This window comes from Coloeus monedula (genome assembly GCF_965178545.1).
Source record: "Coloeus monedula genome assembly, chromosome: 27".
NCBI classification, from domain to species: domain Eukaryota; kingdom Metazoa; phylum Chordata; class Aves; order Passeriformes; family Corvidae; genus Coloeus; species Coloeus monedula.
Window position 1 is genome coordinate 2,188,540 of NC_138807.1, and position 26,728 is coordinate 2,215,267.

The 26,728-nt window shown below is 56.7% G+C and overlaps 1 protein-coding gene across 1 annotated transcript in view; it reads right to left on the bottom strand.

Moving 5' to 3' along the window:
• Nucleotides 1–7,779: 7,779 nt before the first annotated feature.
• The window catches only part of REXO1 (RNA exonuclease 1 homolog), a 47,306-nt gene continuing 28,357 nt past the window's right edge, over nt 7,780–26,728 (bottom strand). Inside the window, exons 6-16 of the mRNA XM_082297998.1 lie at nt 26,519–26,656; nt 25,025–25,148; nt 23,838–23,951; nt 21,801–21,938; nt 19,673–19,786; nt 19,002–19,075; nt 15,449–15,559; nt 15,005–15,120; nt 14,695–14,833; nt 11,276–11,396; nt 7,780–10,241 (exon numbers count right to left, since the gene is read on the bottom strand). Coding sequence (XP_082154124.1) covers nt 10,153–10,241; nt 11,276–11,396; nt 14,695–14,833; nt 15,005–15,120; nt 15,449–15,559; nt 19,002–19,075; nt 19,673–19,786; nt 21,801–21,938; nt 23,838–23,951; nt 25,025–25,148; nt 26,519–26,656 — 1,278 coding nt within the window. The 3' untranslated portion in view covers nt 7,780–10,152. The remainder of the gene's footprint in view (nt 10,242–11,275; nt 11,397–14,694; nt 14,834–15,004; nt 15,121–15,448; nt 15,560–19,001; nt 19,076–19,672; nt 19,787–21,800; nt 21,939–23,837; nt 23,952–25,024; nt 25,149–26,518; nt 26,657–26,728) is intronic.

The following is a 26,728-nucleotide window of genomic DNA, read 5'->3' on the forward strand; positions in this document are numbered from 1 at the left end:
AAGCACAGCTCGTCAAGCACCTGCAGCTGGCACAGGCAGGACACTCCACGGGGCTCAGCGCCCTGCAAAGGCAGCCAGGAATGCTGCCTCTTGCCAGGGCCTGGAGCAGGGGGAAAGGGGGAAAAAAAGGTGATTCAAAGCACTGGAAAAATATTTTCGAGGAGGTGTCCAAGAAACCTCAGTTCCAAGAAAGCTCTCAACGAACCTCACTCATCGCCTCAGTAATTAGAGATTAAAAGTGCACTTTGGGGAGGCGGGAACAGGCTGGGAGTGGGTGCCAGGGCTCCCTGCCAGCCCCAGCCACACGGGTGGACAGCCTGGACAGCCAAACCCTGTTCCAGCCCGAGCCCGGAGCTCCCTGAGGGGCCAGGGAAGGCTAGCGATGGCCGAAGGCACAGGACATCCTGTGACCACGGCCCCAAACCTCAGCAGTGAGTTCTTAACTCATGGGATGTCCCCAAATCAGCACCTGGGATGAGCCAGCTGGTCCCTGCCCTGCCCCGCAGGGAACGTCCCACCCCTGAGGTCTCCAGCTGTAAAGCATCTCCGTGGTGCTGCCGGCTGCTGAGAAGCCCCAAAGCAGGGCTTTCTCACCCCAAAAATGCCGTTCTGGGCTATTGGAGGTTTGCATGGCTGAACAAAAGTCAGGTTTAAGGAGGACCGGGCACGGCGCCACGAGGATTTGGCCCAGGGTGGTGAAACACGCGGAGATTTATGTCCCTGGCTGATCCGACCGCTGCCACGGGAATTCTGTGGAGGTTTTGTTCCTGAAATCACCGGATCAGTGCCGAGCTCTTGCTCAGAGCAGGAGTCGGTGCGGGAGTGCCGCGTTCCCTGGGAGCGCCCGGCAGGTCCGGCACAGGCAGTGCCCACAGCTGGGGGTTCCCGGTCACCTCTGTGCCCTCCTGCTCCTTCCCGAGCGAAAACTGGCGGGGACAGGACCAGCCTGCCCCTTGTCCCCCTCCCGGGGCTGGCACTCGGTCCTGTCACCCTCCCCGTGAGTGCTGCTGTTGTTTCCCTGATCCCAGTGTCCCAGTGGGACCCCAGCCAGAGCCACCCCGGGGACGCCTCCAGCGCCAGCCCCGCTGCGGCATCGCCCCCGGGCCAGCCCGCGTCACCCATCACGACAGGCGACAGTGACAGCGGCCCAGGACGGGCTGAGCGGGTGGGTGGGTGTCACCTCCCGTCCCCGGCACGCCGGAAACGCCCCCGCGCTCCGGCCGGCTGGATCATTAAAGCCTCTCGAGGGTTATTTCCCCAGCTCCCAGGACGTGCCCGAGCCATGAGTTTCCCTCCCCTCGCCCTATTTTCCAGCTGCTTTGATGCGGTTGCAGGTGAAAAGGCGGCTCCGCCATCCCCAAACGCCCCTCCGTGCCCGGCATCCCGGGGCACCATCGGCCGAGGGGCTGCCCTGGCACCCCGCTCCTCCCGGGGGGAGATGCAGCTCCCCGGACACCCCACGGGACCCGCCAGCCGTGTCCCCCCGCAGCCCCCGCTGTCCCAGCCGGGGTGGGTGGCTGTCACCGTGCCACGCTCCGCTCGGGGTCCCCGTACCTTGCACCGATGCCCAGCGACAGCCCCGGGCAGCGCCGAGCTCCTGCCACCTCCGCCGCGAGCGGGACTGCTGCCACCCGTCCTGCCCCACGCGGGACCGCGGGGACAGCCCATGCCACACCTCCGCGGGGACCTGCCCGCCTCCCCTCCTGCCCGGCCCTGCCCGCGGCCGGGCGCCCCCGCTCCGCTCCCCTGCTCGGATTTGCCCGGCTGCTGCTGCAGGAGCCGTTCCCGTGCGATCTGTCCGGCCTCCGGCACACGGTGACACGGTCAGGGTGTCCCTGCCACCATCCCAGAGGAGATGCAGGTGGTCCCAGACTGGATGCCAGGGCAGGGTGGGCACGAACATCCATTCCCGGGGCAGATTTGGGCAGCCCCGGGGCTGGACTGGTGCCACTGGGGATCACCAGGCCCCCCCAGAGCCCCCCGGGATGTGGCAGCAGCTCGGGGGATTTGGGCCGGGCCCTGGGGACCGAGGAAGGCGGGAGGAGGGGACAGCGAGGAAGAGGAGGCCGAAGGCACAAAGGAGCCCCGGCACCTCCGGGCGGTGCCAGCACCGGGACTGCGGACCCAGCTGGGGACAGAGGCCACCTCGTTAGTGACGGCAGCTAATGAGGCCAGAGCCTGGTGTCCACCCCGCACTCATCCTGCACACCCGCAGTGGTCCTGCGATGGCCGTCATTACGTTAATTACTGCCCTCAATTAACCGCAGAGAGCCGGAGGCGATCGCCCAGCGCCGGCCCCACAGTCCATAAAGCATTTACTGCGCAGCCGGGAGCGGCTCCTGCGAGCTCCATGAGCGGTGCCTGCTGCGTCCCTGTGTCCCCATGTCCCCATACGTGTCCCCATGTCCCTACACATGTCCCCAGTCCACGTATGTGTCTTTGTGTTCTCCTGAGTGTGCCCACGTCCCCGTACACGTCCCTGTGTCCCTACACATCCTCATGTGCCTGTGTCCCCTTACATGTCCTCACATCCCCCTGTCCCCATGTCCCTGGACACGTCCCCACGTGTGTCCCCATGTCCCCATACACTCCCCACGTTCCCCTGTGTGTCCCCGTGCTCCCTCTGCGGCTGACACTGACATCTGCCCTGCAGTGGGGGCAGATTTGGGCACATTCCCATCCTGACAAAGAGGGAGAAGCCTCTGCCAGGCCTTGCCCCGGGGCTGCTGCTCATTGTCCCGCGGGGCTGGTGACGGTGGCACAGGTTTGAAACAAAGCTCGGGGGCTGCCGGGGAGGTCCAGCCCGAGGGGAGAGCTCCGGGCACAGCGGGCAGGGAGGGAGGTTTGGGTTGGGAGGTCTGAGCAGGGCCCAGCGGTGACAGAGAGCGGAGGCCACAGCGGGGCTGGGGAGTCACGGAACCGGAGACTGCTTGGGGTCGGAAGGGACTTAAAGCCCACTTCCTTCCATCCCCTGCCGTGGGCACCTCCCACGAAACCAGGGTGCTCCAGCCTCTCCCTGAGCCCATCACCCGCCTGTCGCTTCCGCGGCGATCCCGCAGGGCTGAGCAGCATCCGCACGAAATTGCAGCATCTCAGCCCTCACCTGCCGTGTCCCACTCGCTGCCCCCTCCCCGCCTGCCAACCCCCTCCGCGAAGGCGGCATCGGCACCGCAGGAAGGGCCAGTGGCCCCTCGGGCACAGCGGGGTCCCGAACCGCGGCATGCCCCGGCTGTCGCAACCTCTCGCCGCTTCCGGAGCATCGGGGCTGGATTCGGAGGAAGGAAAGGGATTTCCACATCCCACCCCCGTGTCTCCCCCGCAGGCCGCATAGCGGGTGGCTTTGGGCACCCGGGAACGAGAACGGCCGAGGTCACCCTGGCAACAGAGGCCAGTGAAGATGACATTTTCCCAATCAATCGCCCTCTGCAATTAGCTGACACCGCCCCCCCTTCCCGTGTAATTAAGTGAGCGCCAGGAGGCCGGGGCAGAGAGTGTCCCTGGGGCGCCGAGGGGCTGTCCTGGTGTGTCCCCTCCCCCGGCACCGCGGGGGTTGTCCTGGTGTGTCCCCTCTCCGGGCTCTGCAGTGGCTGTCCTGGCGTGTTCCCTCTCCGGGAGCTGCCCCCTGGCCGCCTCCGTGCTCACAGGGAAGAGTTAAACCTCTGAGCCAGGTTTTTCCCTCTCCTCGAGGACCGAGAGGCTCCAGGTGCCCCGTTCCGAGCGGCCGAGCAGCTACAAAGCCCCGTTTGTTCGGAGAAAAATAATAATAATAATAATTTAGGAGCTTTTCCCTGCGGGACGGGGGTTGTTTCCCAGCCTGGGAGCAGCCCCATGAGCACCCCCCAACCTCCAGCCGGTATCTCCTGGGCTCCCATTTGGTCCGAAGGTGGTGGCCCTCAGCACCCAGAACTTGCCTTCAATACCCCAAAACTCCCCTCACTCTCCTCTCAAAATCTGCACAATCGGTGGCTGCTGCCCTCCTTCCACCCTCTTCTTCCTCCTCCTCTGTCTCCCGCCCCCCCCAAGCCACCACAGGCCAGGGGACAGCTCTAGGGTGGGGGTCACTGGTGCTGACCCTGTTCCTTGCCCACCAGCAGCCCCAGCTCCCCAGTCTGGCCAGTTCACCTCTCACTGGTGGCTGGAGGGTGCAGAAGGACCCCAGACCCTGTGGTGACACAGGTGTCACTCAGCTCACCCTGCTGCAGGTTTAGGGCTGGCAACAGGGACCCCAATGTCTGGGGAGCATCACAGCCCCCCTGCACTGCACTTCGGGGCACAGGGACATCCCTGGTGGGGACACAAGGCCATGGCAGGGGCACAGGCCCTGGTGGGAGCATCCCGTGCTGCCACCCAGGAGAATCCAAAGCACGGAGCAGAGTGACCGAGGTCCCCGGGCTCAGCACCACGGCCAAGGACCATGCCCGGGCCCAGCCGAGCAAAAGTCTGGAGGAGCGTGGAGGCAGCAGGGGCTGCTGTGAGGTCCTTGTCCCCACCGGCTGTGGCATTGATGTCACCACATGAGGAGCTCTCCTGCCTGCACACACGAGCCATGGGACCCCAGCACGGGATGGACACTCCCCCCCTGCCCTGGCGCCAGCCCTCCCCTCCTGGAGGGTCTGGATAAAATGTGGTAAAAAGCTTTTTATAAAGAGGATCGATGACCGTGGTCACCTCTGACCTGTGCCAGGTGGCTCAGGGGCAGGCAGTGACACAGACACCTGTGGATGTCCCTTGCTGGGGGGAGAAGCCACAGGACAAGGCAGATCCTGTTGCAAATCCTGGAGCATCTGCAAACGCAGGGCTGGGCGTGCTGAGCTGCCCGGTCTCGGCTGAAGGAGGGACATGGAATGGCTCTGAGCCCCCGACGGGCCCCGGGCTGCCCAAAACCTCCCTCCCCCTGTGAGGGGGCAGCTTTGGAGCCGAGGCTGTTTGGATTCAGGTTTGGCATATCCCTCCATCCTTGGGAAGGAAAGGGTGGGGTCAGGGAGCAGGGAAAGCCAGGCAGGGCCCCCTCCAGGTCTGGGACACTCTGACAGCCCTGGCAGAGACCCTGCGGGGCACTGGATCCCTGACAGCTCCCAGGACCAGAGCAGCAGCACCAGTTCACTGGTAGAGTTCAGACTGGGACAGGGGCCAGAGGCAACTCCATGGATATGGACACGGTGTGGAATCAGGGGCTGCACCCCAGTGAGGCGGGGCAGAGTGGGGGATTTGTGATCCCCCAGCACCTCTGAGCCCCTCTCCTCTTGCTGGGGTGGGAATGGAGCCTTTTCCCCAGCAAGCTACTTCCTTTCATCTCCCAGGTTTCAGCTCATCCCAGAGAGTTTTGGGAAGGGGAAGAAAGGGGGTTCTGGGGTTCTCTCTGCTCCTTTGCTTCCCCCAATTCAGCTGCAGCATCCAAACACTGAACACCGAGGTGGGGACGGGCAGAGCCCTGGTGCCACACTCAGAGCCAGAGGCAAAGCCACCCAGAAGGGGCAAACTTTCAGAGAGAGAGAAAACCCTTCCTGCAGGTGATGCCCCAACTCGGCAGTGCCCTGGGAGACGAGATCTTCCAGGGAAAAACAGGAGGGACAGACCCCAGAGGCAGATCCTGAACGTGCTTTGGTGTCGTCGAATCCCAGAATGGTTTGTGTTGGAAGGGACCTCAAAGCCCACCCAGTCCCACCCCCTGCCATGGGCAGGGACACCTCCCACCATCCCAGGCTGCTCTAAGCCCCGTCCAGCCTGGCCTTGTGTCCTCTGTCCCTCCACATGCCTGGGGCATGTGAGTGCTGCTCCCTTGGCACCAAGGCTGTTACAATCCTAAAAATCCCACCTGCCTCCAGCCTCGACCTGGAGGAGACTCCAAAGGTCCCTGTCACCCTCCAGGCTCCACAAGGGCGACAAAGCAAAATGCTTTTGTCACTGCAGGGGTTCCCTGATGTCACCTCGGGCTGCCAGGTGAGCCGCAAGGGGGGGGACACAGCGGGACCCTCGGGGCTGGGGTGGCACTGGAGGTCACTGCCGGAGCACCCAGCGCCACAAAAGCCCGGGGAGGTGGCTGAGAACACGCGCCAGGCGTGACTTTTACAGCCTCCGGAGCAGCCGCTGCCATCACCGAGCCATCAGCCGCGCGTTAAATAAAACACATTGCCAGTGAGGTCATCTAATGGCCCATTATTTTTTTATTTGAACTTTTTACCTTCACCTCTTCCTCCGTGCTGAATCAGCTCCTCGGCTTGGCACTTTAATTCCTGCCCCATTTGGGAGATAGACACGGGCTCCGGGGGGAGCCTGGGCAGGGCTGGGGGGATGCCGAGGCTCCATCGCAGCTCCGGGATGAGGCAGGAGGAGCCGGGATGTGCCCGAGGGGCTCGGGCACCCCTCGGGGTGTGGGGGGTTCGCACAGAGCGAGGGTCCGGCCACGGCCCCCTCTCCTCGTTCAGTGCAGGGGGTTGGGATCGGGGTTCTCTCCAAAAGGAGCGGCACCGGTTTCATCCCTTCCCCTCGGGCTCCTCGGCTCATCCCGGCGGGCGGGAGTGTCCTGGAGAGGCACGGAGAGGCGAGAGCTGGGAGCGGTGCTGGGGGAGGCCGGGCTGGGCTGCAGAGCCACGCTGGGGGCACCCGGAGGAACGAACGGGCGCTGCAAATGGAAGGGATCGTGGGATCAGGGAATGGTTGGGATCGGGCAGCACCCGGGTTCCAAAATGGCAACGGGGGAATGGGCTGGGACCCCTCGGGGCTGGGACCCCCCTCACCCCTCAGCCCGTGCCCGGGAGGCGCCGGTGTCACCCTGGGCCAGAGTGGTGGGGGGGACACAGATGAGGGGCCCCACCGGGACCCCACGGGGCCAGCCCCAGCCCCAAGCAGCAGAGCAGGGTCTTGAACCCACCACTGTTACAGAATCATGGAACGGTTTGGATTGGGAGGGACCTCAAAGCCCCTCCAGTGCCACCCCTGCCATGGGCAGGGACACCTCCCACTGTCCCAGGTTGCTCCAAGCCCCAATGTCCAGCCTGGCCTTGGGCACTGCCAGGGATCCAGGGGCAGCCCCAGCTGCTCTGGGCACCCTGTGCCAGGGCCTGCCCACCCTGCCAGGGAACAATTCCTGCCCAAGATCCCATCCAGCCCTGCCCTCTGGCACTGGGAAGCCATTCCCTGGGTCCTGTCCCTCCATGCCTTGGCCCCAGTCCCTCTGCAGCTCTCCTGGAGCCCCTTTAGGCCCTGCAAGGGGCTCGGAGCTCTCCCTGGAGCCTTCTCCTCTCCAGGTGAGCACCCCCAGCTCTCCCAGCCTGGCTCCAGAGCAGAGGAGCTCCAGCCCTTGGGGCAGCTCAGTGGCCTCCTCTGGAGTGGCTCCAGCAGCTCCCCGTGCTCCTGATGTTGTTCCCCAGGGCTGGGGCAGCTCTGCAGGTGGGGTCTCAGCTGAGCGGGGCAGAGGGGCAGAATCCCCCCTCCCCTGCTGCCCACGCTGGGGCTCAGCCCAGCACAGGGGGGGTTTCTGGGGTCAGTGCCCATGGCCGGGGCAGGTTGAGCCTCTCACCCACCAACACCCCCAAGTCCTTCTCCCCAGGGCTGCTCTCCCTGAGTTCATCCCCCAGGCTGTGCTCAGGGCTGGGATTGCCCAGAACCAGATGCAGGGCCTTGGACGTGTTGAACCCCCTTCTCCAGCTGGGGAAAGGATGCTCCTGGGAAGCCTGCCCAGCCCCCCCCCCCCAGCTCCAGGACGGCTCCAGCAACTCCCCTCCACAACCCATCTGCAGGCAGAGCAGTCCCAGACTCAGGAATGTGCATCTAGTCAACACTCTTTTATTAAAAACAATTACAAAAGTTACAGGTTACAATCGTTCTGTACAACCCAACCAAACCTCTGGTGCCTGGGGAGGCGATGGCAGCCCTGGGCCAGGACTGGCTCTGACCACACCGATGTTGTGGCTGGACACGGTTCCACTTTCCCAGGGACATCCCTTGACACAGGCAACCCCCCTAGAACCCCACCCCAAAAGCCTCAGTTTAGGCTGGACCATGGGGAAAGGAAGGGGAAATGATGGAGGGCCTGTGGCCTGGCAGGATTCCTGCCTGGAGGAATGTCCTGCCTGCCCCAGTCCCAGGAGATGGGATGGAGCCAAGCAGCTCCACGAGCAGGACACCAGCACAGCGTGTCCCTGTTAGAATGTCCTGCCTTTTCCAGGGAAGGAGCTGCTGTGGGAAGGCTGGAGCAGGGGCTGCCTGTCGAGGAACAGGCAAGAGGCAGGAGCCACATGTGACACCTGATGTGGCTGCTCCAGGGACATTCCATCGCTGCAGCCAGGGGTGAAGATAAATGATGGATAAACATGGGAAAGAGGCAGAAGCAGGAACAAACCTTCCCTCCCCAGTCAGGAAGCACTGAACCCTGTCCCTCCCACGGCCTGGGCAGGAACAGCCCCGTTCCCTGCAGGCTGTGGGAGATGGGGACAGGCCGAGGTGTCCCAAGGCTGCTTGGGGTGGAAGCCCCGAGGCGGGGAAGGAGCAGAGCTGGATGTGGAGCACTAGAGGAGGGCAGGGAGCTGCATCCCCAACAGCTGGGGTAAGGAACAGGCTGCCAGAGGAAGCACAGGCTCAGCAGTGACAGGAGCCTTTACAGCCCCACCGCTCCTGGTGGCTCCCAGGGAAGCCACCCCCCTGCCTGCGAGGGCAGCAGTGGCATGGGGAGAGTTCGGGGCAGGACATCCCTGTCTGGGAACACAGCCCAGCCCACGCCCCTGCCCACAGGGTGGGACAGTTCATGCAGGGGACACACAGCTGTCCCCAAACCCTGAGCCCAGCAGGCTACAAAGCAGTGAGTGGGACCTGGCTCTGACAGGAACCAAACCCCAGCAGCTCCTCTGCCCCCCCGGCCCCAGCCTGATACAGCCAGCCCATGCCAGGGACACAGGGACCACAGCAGCCACCAAGGGCCACAGTTCCAGTGCTGCCAGGGAGGGCGAGGGGTCACTGCCTGAAGGTGCTGCCTGACCCAGCTGAGAGAGCCTGTCCATGGGGATTGTCTCCCTCAGCTCTGCTGTCCCCAAACAGCAGCAGGGTCTGGGCAGAGGGACCCACCAGTGCCATCCAGTCTGCCTGGGCTCTGCCCCCATCACCCCAGTGTGACAGTCACACTCAGCAACTGCTTTTGCCCAGGTGCCAGACACACAATGGGGTCCTTTGCTCTCTGCAGAACTTGTAAAGGAGTTGAAATGAAGGATTTTTCCCTGTTGCTTCTGCCTGTACCACGTCCCTGCATCAGGGACAGGCTGGTGGGGCGTCCTGCACGCTGCTGAGGCCGCCCTTACCTGTACCCCCAAAAGCCTTGTTCCCTGAACACAAGCTCACTGGGGCCCTGCTGGAGGCTCAGGGTGGGGGAAGGACAGCTTGTCCTACCCTGCAGTGATGGGATGCAGGCTCTCCCTTGGCTCTGGGAGCTGTTTGTGCCCACCCTGCTGTCCCTGCCCTGCCACGTGGCTCCCTGAGGTCTGGGCCAGGTGTGACACTCGTGGTTTCCCCCTTTGCAGTGACTGCAGAACCAGGTGCCAGCCAGCCCTCAGCAAGGAGATCACCTGGGGCACAGCAGGTGCCAATTCCCAGATCCCAGCTCATTCGTCTCCCTCCAGCTGCACAGAGCCAGCCTCCCTCTTTTGCAGCTCTGCAGTGGGATTGCACCAGGATCTCTTCCCAAGTGCTCAATCCTCAGCTCTTGTTTCCCACACAATCCCCTCACAGCTTCCTGCCCAACCTTCCATCTCCCCCTCTCCAAACACTGCTTTGGAGTACAGAGTCAGTTTAAGTTACATTTGGGGGGAAAAAAAAAAAGTAAACGATCTACCTTTAACTGAACCAGAAAGATCCTTCTGCACATCTCCAACCTACCTCTAACAAGCTTCTCCTAGGAACCAAGAAGTTCTGCTTGTGCTACTCAAAACCACCTTGCCAGGCCCACAAGGCAGGGCTTGGACCACAGAGAATCCCTCAGGTGGAGTCTGAGGATCCGAGAGCCACCACCTGGATATGGGGACTGCGGGTGTGAGTCCAGGAGTCCTGCTGGGATGGCTGGGGAGCAGGAACATGCTGCTGGCACGGGGGGACAGAGTGGCTGCGGGCATTTATTGCACTGCTTCTTCACAGAGGTGCAGGAGGAACAGCAGAGAGACGCACAGGTCATCGCTTCACTTTCGCATCCTCTTTGATCTTCCACACCATCAGCTCCATGCAGGCTCTGGCATCCTCGCTGGAGTCGTGTCCTTCCACTGGGGACACAAACACAGGCCTGGCAGTGACCCCTCTGCTGCCTGCTCAGCACAGCACAGCCCAGCACAGAGAGTTCCCCAGACAGAGCCAGCTGCTCCCTGGCCCCTGCAGCCACAGCCACACCTGGGAGCACCCTGAGCCACAACCAGGGATTTAAAAGAGAAGAATTCCACAGAATCCCAGAATGGTTTGTGGTTTGTTCAAGCTCATCCAGTGCCACCCCTGCCATGGTGTCCCACTATCCCAGGCTACTCCAAGCCCCAATGTCCAGCCTGGCCTTGGGCACTGCCAGGGATCCAGGAGCAGCCCCAGCTGCTCTGGGCACCCTGTGCCAGGGCCTGCCCACCCTGCCAGGGAACAATTCCTTCCCAATCTCCCATCCAGCCCTGCCCTCTGGCACTGGGAAGCCATTCCCTGGCTCCTGTCCCTCCATGCCTTGTCCCCAGTCCCTCTGCAGCTCTCCTGGAGCCCCTTTAGGCACTGGAAGCAGATTTAAGGAGTCCCCAAAGCCTTCTCTTCTCCAGGTTGAACAACCCCAACTTTAAACACACTTTTTTCCCACTAACCCCACACTTTTTGCTGGGCTGCAGCCTGACACCATCAGCTGTGGAACAGCCAGGTGTGGATACAATATTGCTGCTGCCACGTACCACGGCCGGGAGCTTCCCCAGCAGCGTTTGCAAGGTGTTCAGGGAAGGTGGGAAGAACAGGCCACACTTCCAACAGAAGGGTCCACCTCAGCTGGCCAGAGAGAAGGGAGGGCAGAGCCTGGCCTTGGCAGAGTCACCCTAAGCCTTGTCACACCACTTCCTTTGTCCCACTCAGCACAAGGAGGGAAGCAGCGGGAGCTCTGCCCTCGGAACGGGGCACACTGCGCCGGGGCAGCGGCTCCTTATGCCAGCACGTTCCCAGCTACCACACACATGCAGGGGAGAAAACACCAGGAGCAGGAGGATGGGCTTGGGGACAGCAGAGGAAGGCAGGGCTGCACCCAGGAGGAACTGGGGTGGAGGTCCACCCTGAGAGGTCTCACCATTGTCCTGGATGATGCGTTTGAGGTAGTCGGCCATCAGCGTGCGCAGGGCCCGCTTGTAGGGCAGCCCCAGGCGGTGGGGGAACACGATGGCTGTGTCCACCACGGTGCCGTGGATCAGCTGAGGGAGCAGCAGAGGAACAGGGTTATTTCCCCTCTCCCAAAGGGACAGGCACTCCTCGGGATTAGCCATGCTGCAGCACCCTTCCGGTAACCTCTGTGCAATGCTCTCAGCAGCTTCCGACCCAACCAGTCTGGCAGGAGGCGCTGGCTGGAGGCAGGATGACTCCCCTTGCAGGGTGTGTGCACACAGGATTCCCACTGCTGTGCCAGCCACACACCTGCCCCTAGAGCCCTGAAACCTCACGTTCAGGGCAGCAGAGGTTCGGGGCTGATCCAGTTCATGTAACTCAAGCAGGACAGGTCAGTCCTTGATCCCCCGGCCTGGAGAAGCTGGAATAGCTCTGGAGTCTTTCCCAATTGAAAACTAAACTGAAGAAACAGCTGACTTCACAACAGCCTCTGTGTAAGTTGTAGCAACCTTTCAACTGCTTCTCAAGATGGAGCAGCTCAGCCCAGTGAGTGGCATCCCCACCCATGGCAGAGGATTGCAACTGGGTGATCTTAATGGTCCCTTCCAACCAAACCATTCTGGGATTCCAAGACGGGGACAGAAGTGGGCAGGATGTGCACGACAAAGCAGGATGTACATCACACTGCTGCTACACAACAGGCCTGGCCTTTGGGGTGCAAACCAACCCCAAATCCTCCCATCTAGTCAGCAGTGACTCAACAGGAAGTTTTTATCCAGCACCAGCTCAGCAAGGATGGAATGGGACAAGGAAATCCTATCACTGATTCATATCAGAGAGTGTTTTGAGTTGGGACTTTTTAAAGGGCTTCTACTCCATCCCCTGCCATGGCAGGGACACCTCCCACTGTCCCAGGCTGCTCCAAGCCCCAGTGTCCAGCCTGGCCTTGGGCACTGCCAGGGATCCAGGGGCAGCCCCAGCTGCTCTGGGCACCCTGTGCCAGGGCCTGCCCACCCTCCCAGGGAACAACTCCTGCCCAAGATCCCATCCAGCCCTGCCCTCTGGCACTGGGAAGCCATTCCCTGGCTCCTGGCCCTCCAGCCCTTGTCCCCAGTCCCTCTGCAGCTCTCCTGGAGCCCCTTTAGGCCCTGCAAGGGGCTCGGAGCTCTCCCCGGAGCCTTCTCCTCTCCAGGTGAGCACCCCCAGCTCTCCCAGCCTGGCTCCAGAGCAGAGGGGCTCCAGCCCTCTAATCCAACACCTCAGCTATGAATTGTCCCCACGCTGGAGGAACTGAGGATGCTGAACAGGTCCAAGTGCTCCCTGCCCTGCACCAAGGGGCCTGGGGACAGCCAAGAGGCCCCACCTGACAGTCCATAATCATAGGGCAGGCTGGCTTTTTTTAACACTGATTTCTTCCTCTCAGGCTAAGACAAGATTAATCCTTTGCTGTCATGAACTGCATTCAGTGGGAGCTAAAGGAATGTGGATGAAGGCGATCCCATATTCTGAGCACAGGAGTGAAATGCAGGGCCTAAGAGATAAACCTGTGTCCTGACCAAGGGATGGCTCTGCAAGCCCTAACACAGATGACTCCAACAGGACCCTGATAATCCCCTCTCCTCTCTGCCTCCAGGCACCAGCTCATGTTGCAGGACAACCCTTAACTCCACCAGTTACAGCTCCCAGAACAGCTGCACTTTAACAGAAACAACCTGCTCCTCTCCTTGGAGTATAAAACTGCCAACGTTATGGATAATCTCCCCTGGCCTGCACTCAGCTTTGGCACCCTCCCAGACACAGTGGTAATTACTTATGTAGATCAGGAAGACTGAGGAAACAGGATAATAAAGCTTTAAATAAAACTTGAAATGCCATCAGCACTTGGAACTTGCCACAGCCATTAGTGAGATATGGCTTCACTGCCACAGCCCTCGGCCATTCCGCCGTGACACCCCATGGCCCTGCAGGATTGCTCTGGGCTCCTCCTCTTGGCAGTAGCTGTGGTGCTAAGAGAAAATCAAGCCTCTAAGAGGCCAAGGCAATCATCTCGAGCTGATCTAACTGGGAGTAATGTTTTTCTGATGATGATGAAGCCTCTCCGAGGCTGGGATAAAGGGTGCCACGGAGAGGTAAAGTGTTTTACAGGCATTAAAAGCTCCTGTTTCCAACCCAGCGCTGGGAGCTGGCAGCCACAGAGGCTTCAGCAGGAGAACTGTGGGACAAGGAACAGCTGAGGGAAGTTCTGGCATGTGAGCACAAAGACTTGGCTCCTGCCTGCCACACGCTCTCCTGGTGACCCGGGACAAAGTCCTGGGGCCTCAGTGGAGGACACACTCCCTGGCAGGACAGCAGAGGTGGCTGAGGGATGGGCACACCGGGCTGGTGAGGGCCAGGCAGGAAACAGGACAGCTAAAAGGTCAAAATAACTTCATCAAAGTAACACCACAAGTCCTAGCAAAGGAGGCACGGAACAGAGAACAAATCTGGCAGGGGTGAGAGGCAAATGATTTGGGATCAGTCATAGAATCATGGAGTGGTTTGGGCTGGAAGAGACCTTAGCGACCATCTTGTTCTACCTTCCACTAGACCACGCTGCTCAGAGCCCTGTCCAGCCCAGTCACCTTTGGACAGGTCTGTCCCCCTGGGCAGCAGCAGCTACTAAAAACTGGGGTGACACCATGAGTGACACACATGACCCCAACTTGCTTACTCTTCCACCACAACCAACTTCACACAGGCTCAGAGACTGGACAGACCATGGAATCCTGGAATACCCTGAGCTGGAAGGACCCTCAGGGATGATCAGTGCAGCCCCTGGCCCTGCACAGACACCCCAACAACCCCAGCCTGGGCATCCCTGAGAGCGCTGTCCAAACGCTCCTGCAGCTCTGGCAGCCTCGGGGCCGGGCCCATTCCCTGGGGAGCCTGGGCAGTGCCCAGCAGCCTCGGGGGGAAGAACCTTTCCCTGAGCTCCATGGCCAGCCCTGACCCAGCTCCAGCCGTTCCCTGGGCTCCTGTCCCCGGTCATGAGAGTGAAAAGTTCGGTACCTGCCCCTCCTCTTCCCCCACGAGGACATTGAAGACCACAATGAGTCCCCCCTCAGTCTCCTCCAGGCTGAACAAACCAAGTACCCTTAGCTGCTCCCCATGAGCCCTCTCCAGACCCTTCCCCATCCTCACAGCTCCTCTGGACACCCTCTAATGGCTGCATGGCTTTTTTATATTGTGGTGCCCAAAACTGCACACAGGACCTGAGGTGAGGCCGCCTCACTACTGTGAACTCCTGGTCCTTGGAAATAAACAGTTCCTCAACTTAAAGGAGACACCTGACAGCCCCCAGGGTGGGAAAGCACCACAGGGAGATGTGAAGGCAAGAGCCCAAGTTACCTTTAGTGCAAATAAGTCGCTTTCCAAGCTGTGCCCTATCAATATGGTGTCTGCACTGAACATGTTCAGTAGGACGGCTTGGACATCCCGCAGGGTGATGCTCGTGTTCTCCAGGTCCTCTTCTGTCACACCTGAGAATCTGCAGAGCAACAGGAGACAGGTGGGGTTCCTTCACTTGAAGAAGGATCTCAGGGCCCAAAGCCCCTCAGCCCTTAGGGAGTGGTGGCCAGTGGAGCTTCAACAAGTGCTCCCAGCCACGCCAAGCTCCTGAGAGAGCACAGAGCTCTGTCCCAAGGCAGACCATCCTCACCTGGTGTTGTAATCCACCACCTTGGAGTCTGGCTTGACAAAGGTGTCGTAGACCACTTTCAGCTCCGAGTTGATCACAGTTACTCTCGTCAGCTCCAGTCCTTGCTTAGTGTAGCACTGCGAGGAACAGGGCAGATGTGAAGAGAGGCACAGCCCAACCAGAGTGTGGGATCTGTGGAGCCCCTCACCCAAGTGCTGCAGCTCCCAAAAGGCAGCACAGCTGGAGCAGCAGGGCCAGGCAGCAGCACTGCCCAGCGTGGGCCAGCCAGAGCCTGCCAGGGCTGCACAGCCCTCAAGTCAAACACACCAATCAATAAGAGCTCATTTACACCTCCAGCACCAATATTCGGAACAGAAAGAAGGAGGTTAGGAAACAGCTTCCCTTCAGCTGCTTGTGTCACACCTCAGCCATGCCCAAAAAGCTTTGTTTTGGCTCTGGACCCACCATTTCACAGTCTAAGGCGTAGATCCCAGGGTAGCCATCAGTCGTGGGCAGCTTCTCAAAAGTCTTCACAAAGCCATCCAGGCTCTCCTTGCGCCCGTCGTGCACGTGTTGCTGAAAGGAAAGGGACAGCTGGTGATGAGAAGAACAAGAAGCCAAAGAGCCCACTCCAACAAACCTGCACTTAACAAAAGTGGGTTTTTAATAATTTCTTAATGAGGAGTAAGTTTTGCCTGCAGTGAGCCTGAGAAGTTCACAACCACAGCAAACGCAGCCATGGGCAACCCTAATTCCAAAGGCAGATCAGGGCTGGTGGCATCCACTGACAGCACATGGAGGAGCAGGACACCAGGTGCTTGGGGAGAAGGAGCTTTCAATGTGGAGCAGAATTAGTCAGGAAGGGCTGAGGCCTGACACTGATGTAACTCCAGCTCCTGGTTCCTGTGGCCAAGACATGCCCAGGGGCAGGATCCTAACCCCAGACATCCCTGTGACACCCAGCTCCAGAGCGTGTCTGTGTGTGCACCCACTCAAAGCCACTGCATTCCAGACCCAGGCAGCCCACACGAACAGGAGCTACAGCCCACCAGCACTTGAGGCAACAGAGAACATTTCCAAGCATTTCTCCCAGCTAAGGCTCCAGGGTTAACAAGATCCAGCAGGAAAACTCAGGGAGTGATTTCACAAGTGGCTTAAGCCACTGCATGACTGAGCTGCTGTTGCAACACAGGTACTCCCACACTCCTCCACAGCACAGATCCCACTGGTTATCCTGACACCTACTCTTGGCAGCAGGAGTTGCAAGCTGGATGAAGTTTAAAGGGGAAGCAGGAACAGGTAACTGAGGGCAAAGCGGAGCCGTGCCTGCCCTTTTGCCTGCTGACATGGTTTTAGGTAAAACCACACCCAGAGGTGATGCTCTCCCTCCCTTATGACCCTGTGGGGTTTTTTGTTGTGTTTTAAGTTTTGTCTGTCCCTACATCTCCATGTATTTGTGCACAACCTCAGCAGCCTGGGCACAGCCTCCTTCGTCATGCTCAGAACCACAGAACCACTGAATCCTTGAGGTTGGAGAGGACCCCCAGGATCATCAGGTCAGCCCAGCAGCCCCATCATGGTCACCACTAAACCACATCCCCAGGTGCCACATCCACACGTTTTTTGAACACTTCCAGGGATGGTGACTCCACCACTGGCCTGGGCAGCCCCTTCCAGTGCCTGACAACCCTTTCCATGAAGAAATTTTCCCAATATCCAGCCCAAACCTCCCCTGGCCCAGCCTGAGGCCGTTCCCTCTCCTCCTGTCCCTGTTCCCTGTGAGCAGAGCCCGACCCCCCCCAGCTGCCCCCTCCTGTCAGGGACTTGTGCAGAGCCACAAGGTCCCCCCTGAGCCTCCTTTGCTCCAGGCTCAGCCCCTTTCCCAGCTCCCTCAGCCACTCCTGGGCTCCAGACCCTTCCCCAGCTCTGTTCCCATCCCTGGACATGCTCCAGCCCCTCAATGTCCTTCTTGTCAAGAGGGGCCCAAAAGTGGCCCCAGGATTTGAGGTGGGGCCTCAGCAGTGCCCAGCACAGTACAGGGCTTCCCACAGGTCTCACCCTATAAGGAATGAAAGAAACTGTTCTGGTTTGTCTCAGGACTAAAGGCTGGAGAGATGAGGAACTGAGGCTCTTGTAAAGCTGGCATGTGTGGGCAGAGAGGAAACCAGAGCAGGATTTGCATATTTTCCTGCACAGGTCACTACTGCAGGTGCAGCCAGAGCACAGGAACTGCATCATTTAAAGTTAATGAGGCAGCTGGGCCAACACTGAGGCCGATCTCTCCCTGTATCCACAGCCAGCATTGCTCAAAGGCCTCAGGGATCACTGCTTCCCAGGAGGAAGGGGCCACACTTGTCCACTCTGCACCTATGCATGCACCCTGCTCTGCTGAGGGAATGGGGAGAGCAGCTCAGCAGCCAGGAGACAACAAACACCCCTCCCTCACAGCTTCAGCCCTTCTCTCCCTGTGTAATCCAACAGAACTGAGCACTGAAGTGAAAAAAAGTCCCCTTTGAGGTATTTTTCTCCATCAGCTGTTGTTCTGAAACTGCCCAGTTCTTTCTGGCTGGGAGGAGGGCAGGGAAGTCGCTCCTGTTTTTGAGACTCGGAGAAGCAGCAGCCTCGGGTACCACAAAGAGCAGCTGCTCCAGGCTCCTGGAGCAGCACGGCTCCATCCTGCCATCTCCTGCCTCCCTGCCTCACTGCAGCACCAGGCAGGGGCATCCCTGGGCTTGGAAAGACACACACGAGCTTTTCTAACCAGCTCCGGGCCCAGTCACTGAGAATGGTGGCTTACTACGAATATTTTCTGCTTTCAACACCCTTCTTCAGAGCTGAAGGGCTCTGTGCTCCCCAGTGTCCCAACATCCCAAAATTTCCCTGCATGCTCTGATGCTGAGCAGGCTGTGGATCCAATCTTCCAAGGGGTGCTGTGAAAACTGGGGGCTTATAAAAAGGAGGGAGTGGGGCTTTTAATACTGGTATGGAGTGACAGGACACAGGGAATGGCTTCCCCGTGCCAGAGGGCAGAGAGAAATGGGAAATTGGGAAGGAATTGTTCCCTGGGAGGGTGGGGAGGCCCAGAGAAGGGGATTTTAAAAAAATCCTAAATTCATGTGGAAAAGAAGGAAAAGTAACAACTTGATCCCATCCAATCTAAAGGTGTAGGGCAGACTTTCATGGTGCCCAGACAGCTCTTCCTATTGTAACAAACCTTGAATTTTGCCCAGAATTCACCTTCTACCTTTAGCTTTTGGTTCTCCCCTGTGTGGCAGCTGCCAAATATAAAAATGCCACTAAAACAAGTGACAAGGAGCATGCCCAGAGACCTGAGGGAAAGGCACGAGACAGACTGGGGGTGCCAGGCTGGGACACAACTCTCCTGCTGCCTCAGGAAAGAAAAAAGGCACCTGTGCAAAGGTATCCCAAAGAGAGCTCTGCTCTACCAAATTCCACATCTGAGCAGGTTTTTCACTCTTTTTTCTAATGCTGAGCTCCCTCAAAAGAAGTTTTGTGGTATTTTGGAGTTACAACAGGCTCCTTGGGAAGGTTCCTCCCCTCATTACAACCAAGGGCAGGCAACAAACAGAAAGCTGGTAAGAAAAGATTTGTCCACCAGGAGAAAGTTACCTTAGCATGGGAATCTGGGAAAGGAAAAGATGGGAAAAGGGGTTTGGCACTCTGTTGCCAAGGCTCTGAGACTGCTCCTTAAAAGGAAATCCCTTATTTCCCATTTCCTCTGTGATTCACTAAAGAACATGAGCTTTTCTATGTCTCTCAAGTAGATGAGCTGGGCAGCTTGGGATAAATGAACCCAACTCACCCCAGACAGCTGAGTGTCAAATACTGGATTTTCCTACCTTTGCAGAGCAAAACAAAATTTAAGTTGCAATTGTTTTACCCCGTTAAGGGAAGCCACTGTTCTTCTAAAGGCTTAAGCAAGGACTTCCCAGCCACTGCCACTGTGAGCAGAGCACATGTGTCACAGAGAATAAAAAGGTGTTGTTCCATCACTTACTTTAGCAACCTGGCAGCCTGGTGACCCCACAGCTCCGGAGCAGCAGCTGTAGTGAGTTTCCCACCCACCTGGCACTGAAAGAGCAAGAGATGAAGGGTCAAGGAGAAGAGTCTTGTTAACAAGAGACCTGAACTTCAGCTTTCACGTGCAGAGCCCCTGGATGAGCACAACAATAACGTGTCAAACACAGGGGAAAAATAACTGTGGGTTCACAGGCAGCAATCTGAAGAGTTTAAGTCTCTGGTACTCAGCCAGACAAACTCCAGAAGCCACTCATATGCTCTGATGGAAAACCAGAGCAGAGCTCAAACTAGGTTAGTGCCTTGCTGCAAATGAATTCAACCAAGATCAGTAAACTCTCCTGGGAGTGACAGACCTCTAGTGCTCCCAGACAGCCTCTTAAAAGGCTGATCTTTTTCCAAAAGCACAGGAAGGTTTTTTCCTTCACTTTTTTGAACAAAGACTGAGCACCTCTGCTGCAGCCCCAGTGTCACATTTTGGGCACTGCCAAGCCCAGCAGCTCTTTGCGAGGCCATTTCAGTGACAGGCCCAGGAACTGTCACCACCTGGCAGCGTGACAAGCCCCAAAATCAAGCTGAAACCTGAGGAAGACTCTGTGTTTGGAGCTGGAGCACAGCCAGCACGGGCCCATCCCCCTGGCAGGGCTGTACCTCTCTGCTTGCGCAGCCGCCCCCAGTGATGGACGCACTCCTCCTTCCGGATGCAGTTCCCCGAGGCTGAGACCATGTACTCGGTGCCACAGCGACAGCAGATCCTGCAGGAGGCTTGGGGACAGGAGAAAAACAACAGCCAGGTCACTGGAAACCCCTCACCTGCTTAACCTGGCCAAAGCAAAGCAAATCACAGTCACTCAAGGCCCGAACGCTGTTAAACGACGTCTTCTGTTAAAAGAGATTCCAAACGTTGTTCCAAACTCCTCTAAAGGCACAGCAATCCCTCTGAAATGTGCCCCCCAAACACTTCCCAGAGGCAAACACGACGACTCTCCAGTGGTTTTGGTCCACAGCAGCTGCCCCCCAGCTCCATCACGGTTTGCTGCATTGTTTCTCCACGCACTGCAAATTACATTGGAGTCTAACACAGTTATTTTAAGAAACAGGATAAATAAGTCATTCTTTGGACACCAGAGCTAATGAAGCCTGGTTTCCAGGGGATCTGTGCCTTGTCACTTCCAAATGACATTTTAGCTCTTCCAGGGCACAGCTTTTTTGTAAGGATTTTCCAGCAGCTAAACCCAGGAGCACTTAGAGCAGGGCCTGGCCCAGCCACCTGTGCTTTTACTGCCCAAAATTTGGGGAAGGGAGATGCAAAAAGCCACTGGGAAGAAGCTATCATTCTTCTGATCTCCATGCAACTCCACGAGCTTTGGTGTGGGCATTAAAGCTGTTAGCACATTCCCAGCTCTGCCCAACACCAGCTCACTGGTCACAGCAGCAGCAGCAGCTTTAGTTAAACAAGGAGAAATCCAAAGATCCCGCAGCATCTGCAGGAAACTGCAGGAACAAAACCAGGAACGTGAGCTCAGGATCATATAAAGGAACTGGCTGGTTCCCTGGAAAAAAGGGCTCTCACAAATACAGCACATGACAGTGTTAATGCAAGAGAGCTTTTGCCCAGGTTGCTTCAGCAACCACAGGACAAATGTAGACACAAGGTGTTAACATGGATGAGCACTTAACACACTTTAGTGAGGTCTCTCCACACAGATGCTCAGGAGAGCATGGCAAAGCACCTCCAAAGAAATCCCCAGTCTGGGTTTTATCCCTGCTGCAGCACAGCCTGCTTCAGTCAGGGTCTGAGGGGCAGAAATCTTGCCAGGAGTTCAGAAAACTCAGAGGAGGACCCCATCCCATTCTGAGGAAACCTATGGGATCAAGGCCAGGTTGGACGGGGCTTGGAGCAACCTGGTCTGGTGGAGGGTGTTGCAGGGGGTGGAATGAGATGGGCTTTAAAATCCCTTCCAATCCAAACTATTTTGTGATTTTATGATCATTTTGTCCAGCTGCAAAAAAGGCTTTGGGGAACTTTTTGGCCCAGGACTGCCACGAGATCAAACAGAAAACTCTGCAATCCAGAGCTGCACAGCAGGACCCACTGCAAAGCCAGTCTGGCCCAGGGTCAGTCCTTATCCCACCATAACAGCAGCCCACATGGATAGAGAGAGAAAAAAAATCCTTCCCTGGGAGAGGGGAGGGTCATCAAGTGCAGAACAGGAGCCTCCTTCCAACCTGCCCAATTGCTGTTCTTCGGCAGCACAGAATCATGGAATTGCTAAGGCTGGAAAAGACCTTTAGGATCAACTCCAACCATCAGCACCACCACCATGGTCACCACTAAACCATGTCCCCAAGTGCCACATCCACACATTTTTTGAACATTTACAGGGATGATGACTCCACCACTGTCCTGGGCAGCCTGTTCAATGCTTCACAACCTTTTATACAAAGAAATTTTCCCTTATATGCAATCTAAACCTCCCCTGGTGCAACATGAGGCTGTTTCTTTTCTTCCTGTCACTTGTTACCTGGCAATTAGAAATTAGAAACCTCCCTCAGCCTCACAGCCCCACAGACTATAAACTTTGGGTCAAAAATAGCATTCTCAGGATGTGAAAGCTGAAGACACTCTCCGTGCAGGAATGCAGCAGAACTCTGCAGTCACACTCCCCATCACAAGAGGAGCAAAGGCTCCACACTGAGACCTTCACACAAGCCAGAAACGGGCAGCTCCAGCTGTACCCAGCAAATCCTGCAGATGGAAAGAGCCAGCAGAGCTTACAGTCAATCACTTTCTTCTCCTCTGCAGTGAAGAGCACAGCACGTCCAGCCTTCTCGGGGTGAGGCATTGGGTACCCGTTCTCCTTGAGCTGCTCCTCGGTCATCAGGTACTCCTTGAGGCGCCGGTACAGGGCAGCTCCTGCACACAGACACAGTGCTGGGGTCACACCACTAAAGCAGAGCCTGGCTCTCTGGCTTTACCAAGTCTTGGTAAAGCTTGATAAACTGCCCCCACCACTCTGAACTTGCTTTCACTGCCTCAGCTCAGGATGGACAGGGGGATAGTTGTTGGGTGGTAGTTTTTAAAATCTGGTCATTAGTGCACAAGTTGATTTTTAAACTCCCTGAACAAGCAGCATTAAGTCTGGAAAGCACAGCTGGAACAGAATTCATCCAAAAGGCCCATCTTCAGCCTTTCTGTTACTGACAGAAGCAACCCAATTTGGGTTGGAAGGGACCTTGGAGATCATCCCATTCCACCCCTGCCATGGGCAGGGACACCTTCCACTGCCCCAGATTCCTCCAAGCCCCAATGTCCAGCCTGGCCTTGGGCACTGCCAGGGATCCAGGGGCAGCCCCAGCTGCTCTGGGCACCCTGTGCCAGGGCCTGCCCACCCTCCCAGGGAACAATTCCTTCCCAAGATCCCATCCAGCCCTGCCCTCTGGCACTGGGAAGCCATTCCCTGGGTCCTGTCAGTAAATGTGAGACTTCTCCCATACTAATGTTTAAATGCTACAGCTGATAATTGGTAACACAGCCCTCAAACACCCCTCTAAGGCCACCCACAGCTCCCTGAAAATTTCATTATCAGAAGTTTCTTCCTGCTACTGATTTCAGGCTGCTCGTTTCATTTCACAGAATAATTATAACTTCTTGCACTCTGCTCAGTATCTCCTTTGGCTGCTGCGTTAAACCCTTCCAATATTGCTGGGTGCCCTTTGATGTTGCTTAGCTGAGCTATACTGGCCCTTTTAAGCTTTCTCAATGTCAATTCCTTCTGCTCCGTGGCCTCCCTGTCTCTCCTCTGATCTCCTCCACAATTTGCCTACATCTCTTGGCAACCAAAATACCCATAACTGATTTGAGCCCACATGAAAAACGCTCGTGGCACAACCCTTTGGCTACGATACGACCTTACTGTGACATTGGTGAAAGTGAAACTGAACCCTGCAGAGATGGAGATTTTTAAGTTTGCCTTTTAATATGACAGGCACATTGTAAAGAACTGCTTCAGGGCAAGAAAGTTAAAGTAAAATAATGCCCAAAGCAAAAGAGGCAGCTCTGAATGGTTATTGATGCTCCATCAAAGCCAGCCAGGCTGCAGCAGTGACCTCACAGCCCCAGAAAGGAGAGAAGGAGGACACTGGTCAGGAGTGTCACCATCCACCAAGGGACTCTGCAGCTCTGTGCTGCAGCCAGGTAATAACTTCTAACAGAGAAATCCCAGCACTTCAGATCATAAAATCCTGGAATATCCTGACTAGGAAGGACCCTCAGGGATGATCAGTGCAGCCCCTGGCCCTGCACAGACACCCCAACAACCCCAGCCTGGGCATCCCTGAGAGCGCTGTCCAAACGCTCCTGCAGCTCTGGCAGCCTCGGGGCCGGGCCCATTCCCTGGGGAGCCTGGGCAGTGCCCAGCAGCCTCGGGGGGAAGAACCTTTCCCTGGGATCCATGGCCAGCCCTGACCCAGCTCCAGCCGTTCCCTGGGCTCCTGTCCCTGTCGCAGAGCAGAGCTCAGCCCCTGCCCCTCCGCCTCCCCTCGGGAGGAGCTGCAGCCCCCAGGAGCCTCCCCTCAGTCTCCTCTGCTGCAGCTGAACGAGCCAAGTGCCCTCAGCTGCTCCTCAGACCCTTCCCCAGCTCCGTGTCCCTCCTTTGGACACTCTCCAACAGCTTTGGATCCTTCTGATCTTGTGGTGGCCAGAGTGCCCCCAGCACTGGAGGTGAATGCACCAGCCCTATTCTGCTCCCCCCAGTCAGTGTTACACCTCAGCTCCACCCTCACAAGTGACAGCCCAGCAGGAGCAGGGTCTGACCTGTCAGATCCTCGGCTCTCAGGCTCCCTGAGCGGTTCAGAGTAAAGCTTGTCCTGGCAGCAAGCTTCCCACCCAGCACAGCTTCATGGGACACCACCTTCTTGTTACTCGTCTCTGCAAGGAGAAGGGAACAGCAAAAGGGGACAGAGATCAGGTACCCAGTGGGTGACTTCAGTCCTAGTTTGGGACACTACACGTGGGCAAGAGAAGGACTGTGTTTATCCTCTTGGACTCTTGTTTTGCTCCAGAAATGGATTCTTTGTGCCACGTGCTGGCCCAGCATTTCCCTTCCAGCACCACAGAGGGTTGTCAGTTCACACTGTCAGCCCACAGTAATTTTAAGGGCAGCAAGGACACTTTTACAGCTCTGCTAGAAACCTGTGGCTCTCCCTGCTCACTCTGCACAGTGAGCTCTCCAAATGACCAAAAGCAAGAGAGGAGCCAGCACAGAAACAACTTGACCCCTTCATGTGCTGTGTGGGGGCATCAGCCACCCCCAGGGAGCAGCTTTGATTCTGGGGCTCTGCCGACCAACCTCCCACGCAGGATCTTTCAACTTCTTTCAGAATGGAGCTTCAGAACTCTAGAATATGCTCAGCACATCACATAATGGCAGAGAGGGGCTTTTTACTAATCATTAACTGGCAGCCCTCTCCTAAAGGCCAGCCTCCAAGTTCAGCTGCTCTGCCTAATGGCCAGGAACGTAATGAAGACAGAGGGGAGAAAAGGGAAGAGACCAGGGGAAAAAAATTCACAAGAACAGCACAAATTGATTGTTTAATGTACCCTCTCGAGAGCCAATAATGAAATGTCTTAACCCTCTTCATTTCTCTCTTGAAGCTTAATGTGTGTAACAGATTTCTGTGGTGATGGACGAGTCTATCACTTTGAAGGCATCATGTGAAAGTTACTCCATTAGCAGGGCTTTTCATTTGAAAGAACTTGTGCTAAAAAAAAACCCCACCCGTGTGGCATTATCTCCATTTAGGCTGAGAGAGCCAACAAAGCATTGCAGGACCTGCCTCTTGAAGGCCCATTAAAGCTTGCCAGGCTATAAAAAGCTAAACTGGAGCTGTTTGCCTTTCAGCATAATGCTGCTGAGAAATGGGTTCTGGCTTTTCAACAAGTTTCTCTCTGTGGTTTGTAATCCCAGCAGGGCTCCAGTTATTAAACTACAAGGTACCTACTGTTGGTGCTGGCTGGGGAGTTGGGCACGAGGCTGCGGAGCTTCTTCAGGGTGTTCACAGCCACGTTCAGGTAGATGTTGCGGCTGGTGCTGCGCTCGTAGGCCACCTTCTCCTCTGCCAGGGCCTGTGAACAGCACAAGTCATCACCACACACTCTCTTCCCACTGTTCACAGAACCCCAGAATGGTTTGGGTTGGGAGGAACCTCAAAGATCTTTTTTCTCCACCTTCCACTATCCCAGGTTGCTCCAAACCCCATCCAACCTGGCCTCGAACACCTCCAGGGATGGGGCAACCACAGCTTCCACTGCGTTTGGAGAAAAGAAATGTTTGGCTCTCAAAATACAGACACCAAGTAGGACAGCAAACAAAAAACTGCCTGACAAATGAGTAATAAAGTGGAACATGGCACCAATATGTACTGGTGCGGGGTCTTGCTCAGGTAAGTAAGAGAAAAAAAGTAATTTCATTTTAAACAAAGTGCTGGAAAAAGCACCTTCATGTGCAACTTTCTCCAGGAGATTAATAAAAATTTCCTAATTAGCAAAAAATTACTTTCTTCAAACTTTAACATATTTTAATTTGGTGTCATATCATCCCTTCTCTTTTCCCCAATATAAAGTCTGCTGCCTCCTTGGCTTAAGCATTCCAGAGCTGTTCTTGCTACCAGGAAGATCTGACCTGGCCATGTTTTCACCAAGTAATTCTTGATTCTTGTTCTTGGAACTGCCTGGGGAAGGCTGCTTTCCCCACTTTGGTGCAGTGCAAGATCTTAACTGGTAAGAAAAGGAAGTTTGGCAAATGGTGACTCCTCGGATGTCACAAGAAGTTGGGAAGGTGGAATCCCACAAAAGAAATCCTCGCGGTGTCTGCTTTGCTTCGGAAGAGCCGCACCATGTCCTGCATTTACCCCACTAATGGCCAGGGTTTCTCAATAAAACACATTACTTTCTCAACTCTGCTTTTGGAAATCCTACTGCTAGAAGGCTCCTTAGAAGTCTCCTTAAAAGCCTTCAGACGCAGCAAGGAACCAACTCCCAACCAATCACATCTATCCCAAACACTTCCCTGTGCTCAACCCTTTCATTCCAGGAGGTGTTTCTGGCTGTTCCAGAGCAAAAGGTCTTTGACCATAATGCACATTCCCCTGCACTCCTCTCCCAGGGTTATTAAAGGGATCAGGCAAGCTTTCCAAATGAAGGGGAAGATGGGATTTCCTACTGGAAGGCCCCACTGGAATGACACCTTCTGGTAATATTTAATACCAGTTTCCTCAACAGAACTGCTTGTGGATAGAGGAGTTTTCATGGAATCAGGGAATGGTCTGGCTTGGAAGGGACTTTAAAGATCATCTAGTTCCCACCCCCAGGTTTCTGCAAGCATAAATCCAATCCAGTTTTCTGGATTTGCTACCATTTTAGAAGGTCTTGGCCAAACAGAGGATGCCATTCCCTGCTGCAAACTTTATTCCTGAGAAGCAGAGATCTGTACAGACCTTGTCGAAGGCTTCCTGGGAGGAAGAGCAGAATTTCAGGCACTCATCAATGAAGAGATTGAGATACCTCTGACGAATGTTGGTTGGGACTTTAGCACCAAATTCTGTGGGAATAACAGGCCTCTGTAAAGTGGTGCTCTGGAGGTGAGACAGAGAGAGACAAAGAGGCTGGTCAGGCTCTAGGAGATTGCTCTGAGGCTCTCCCACTTC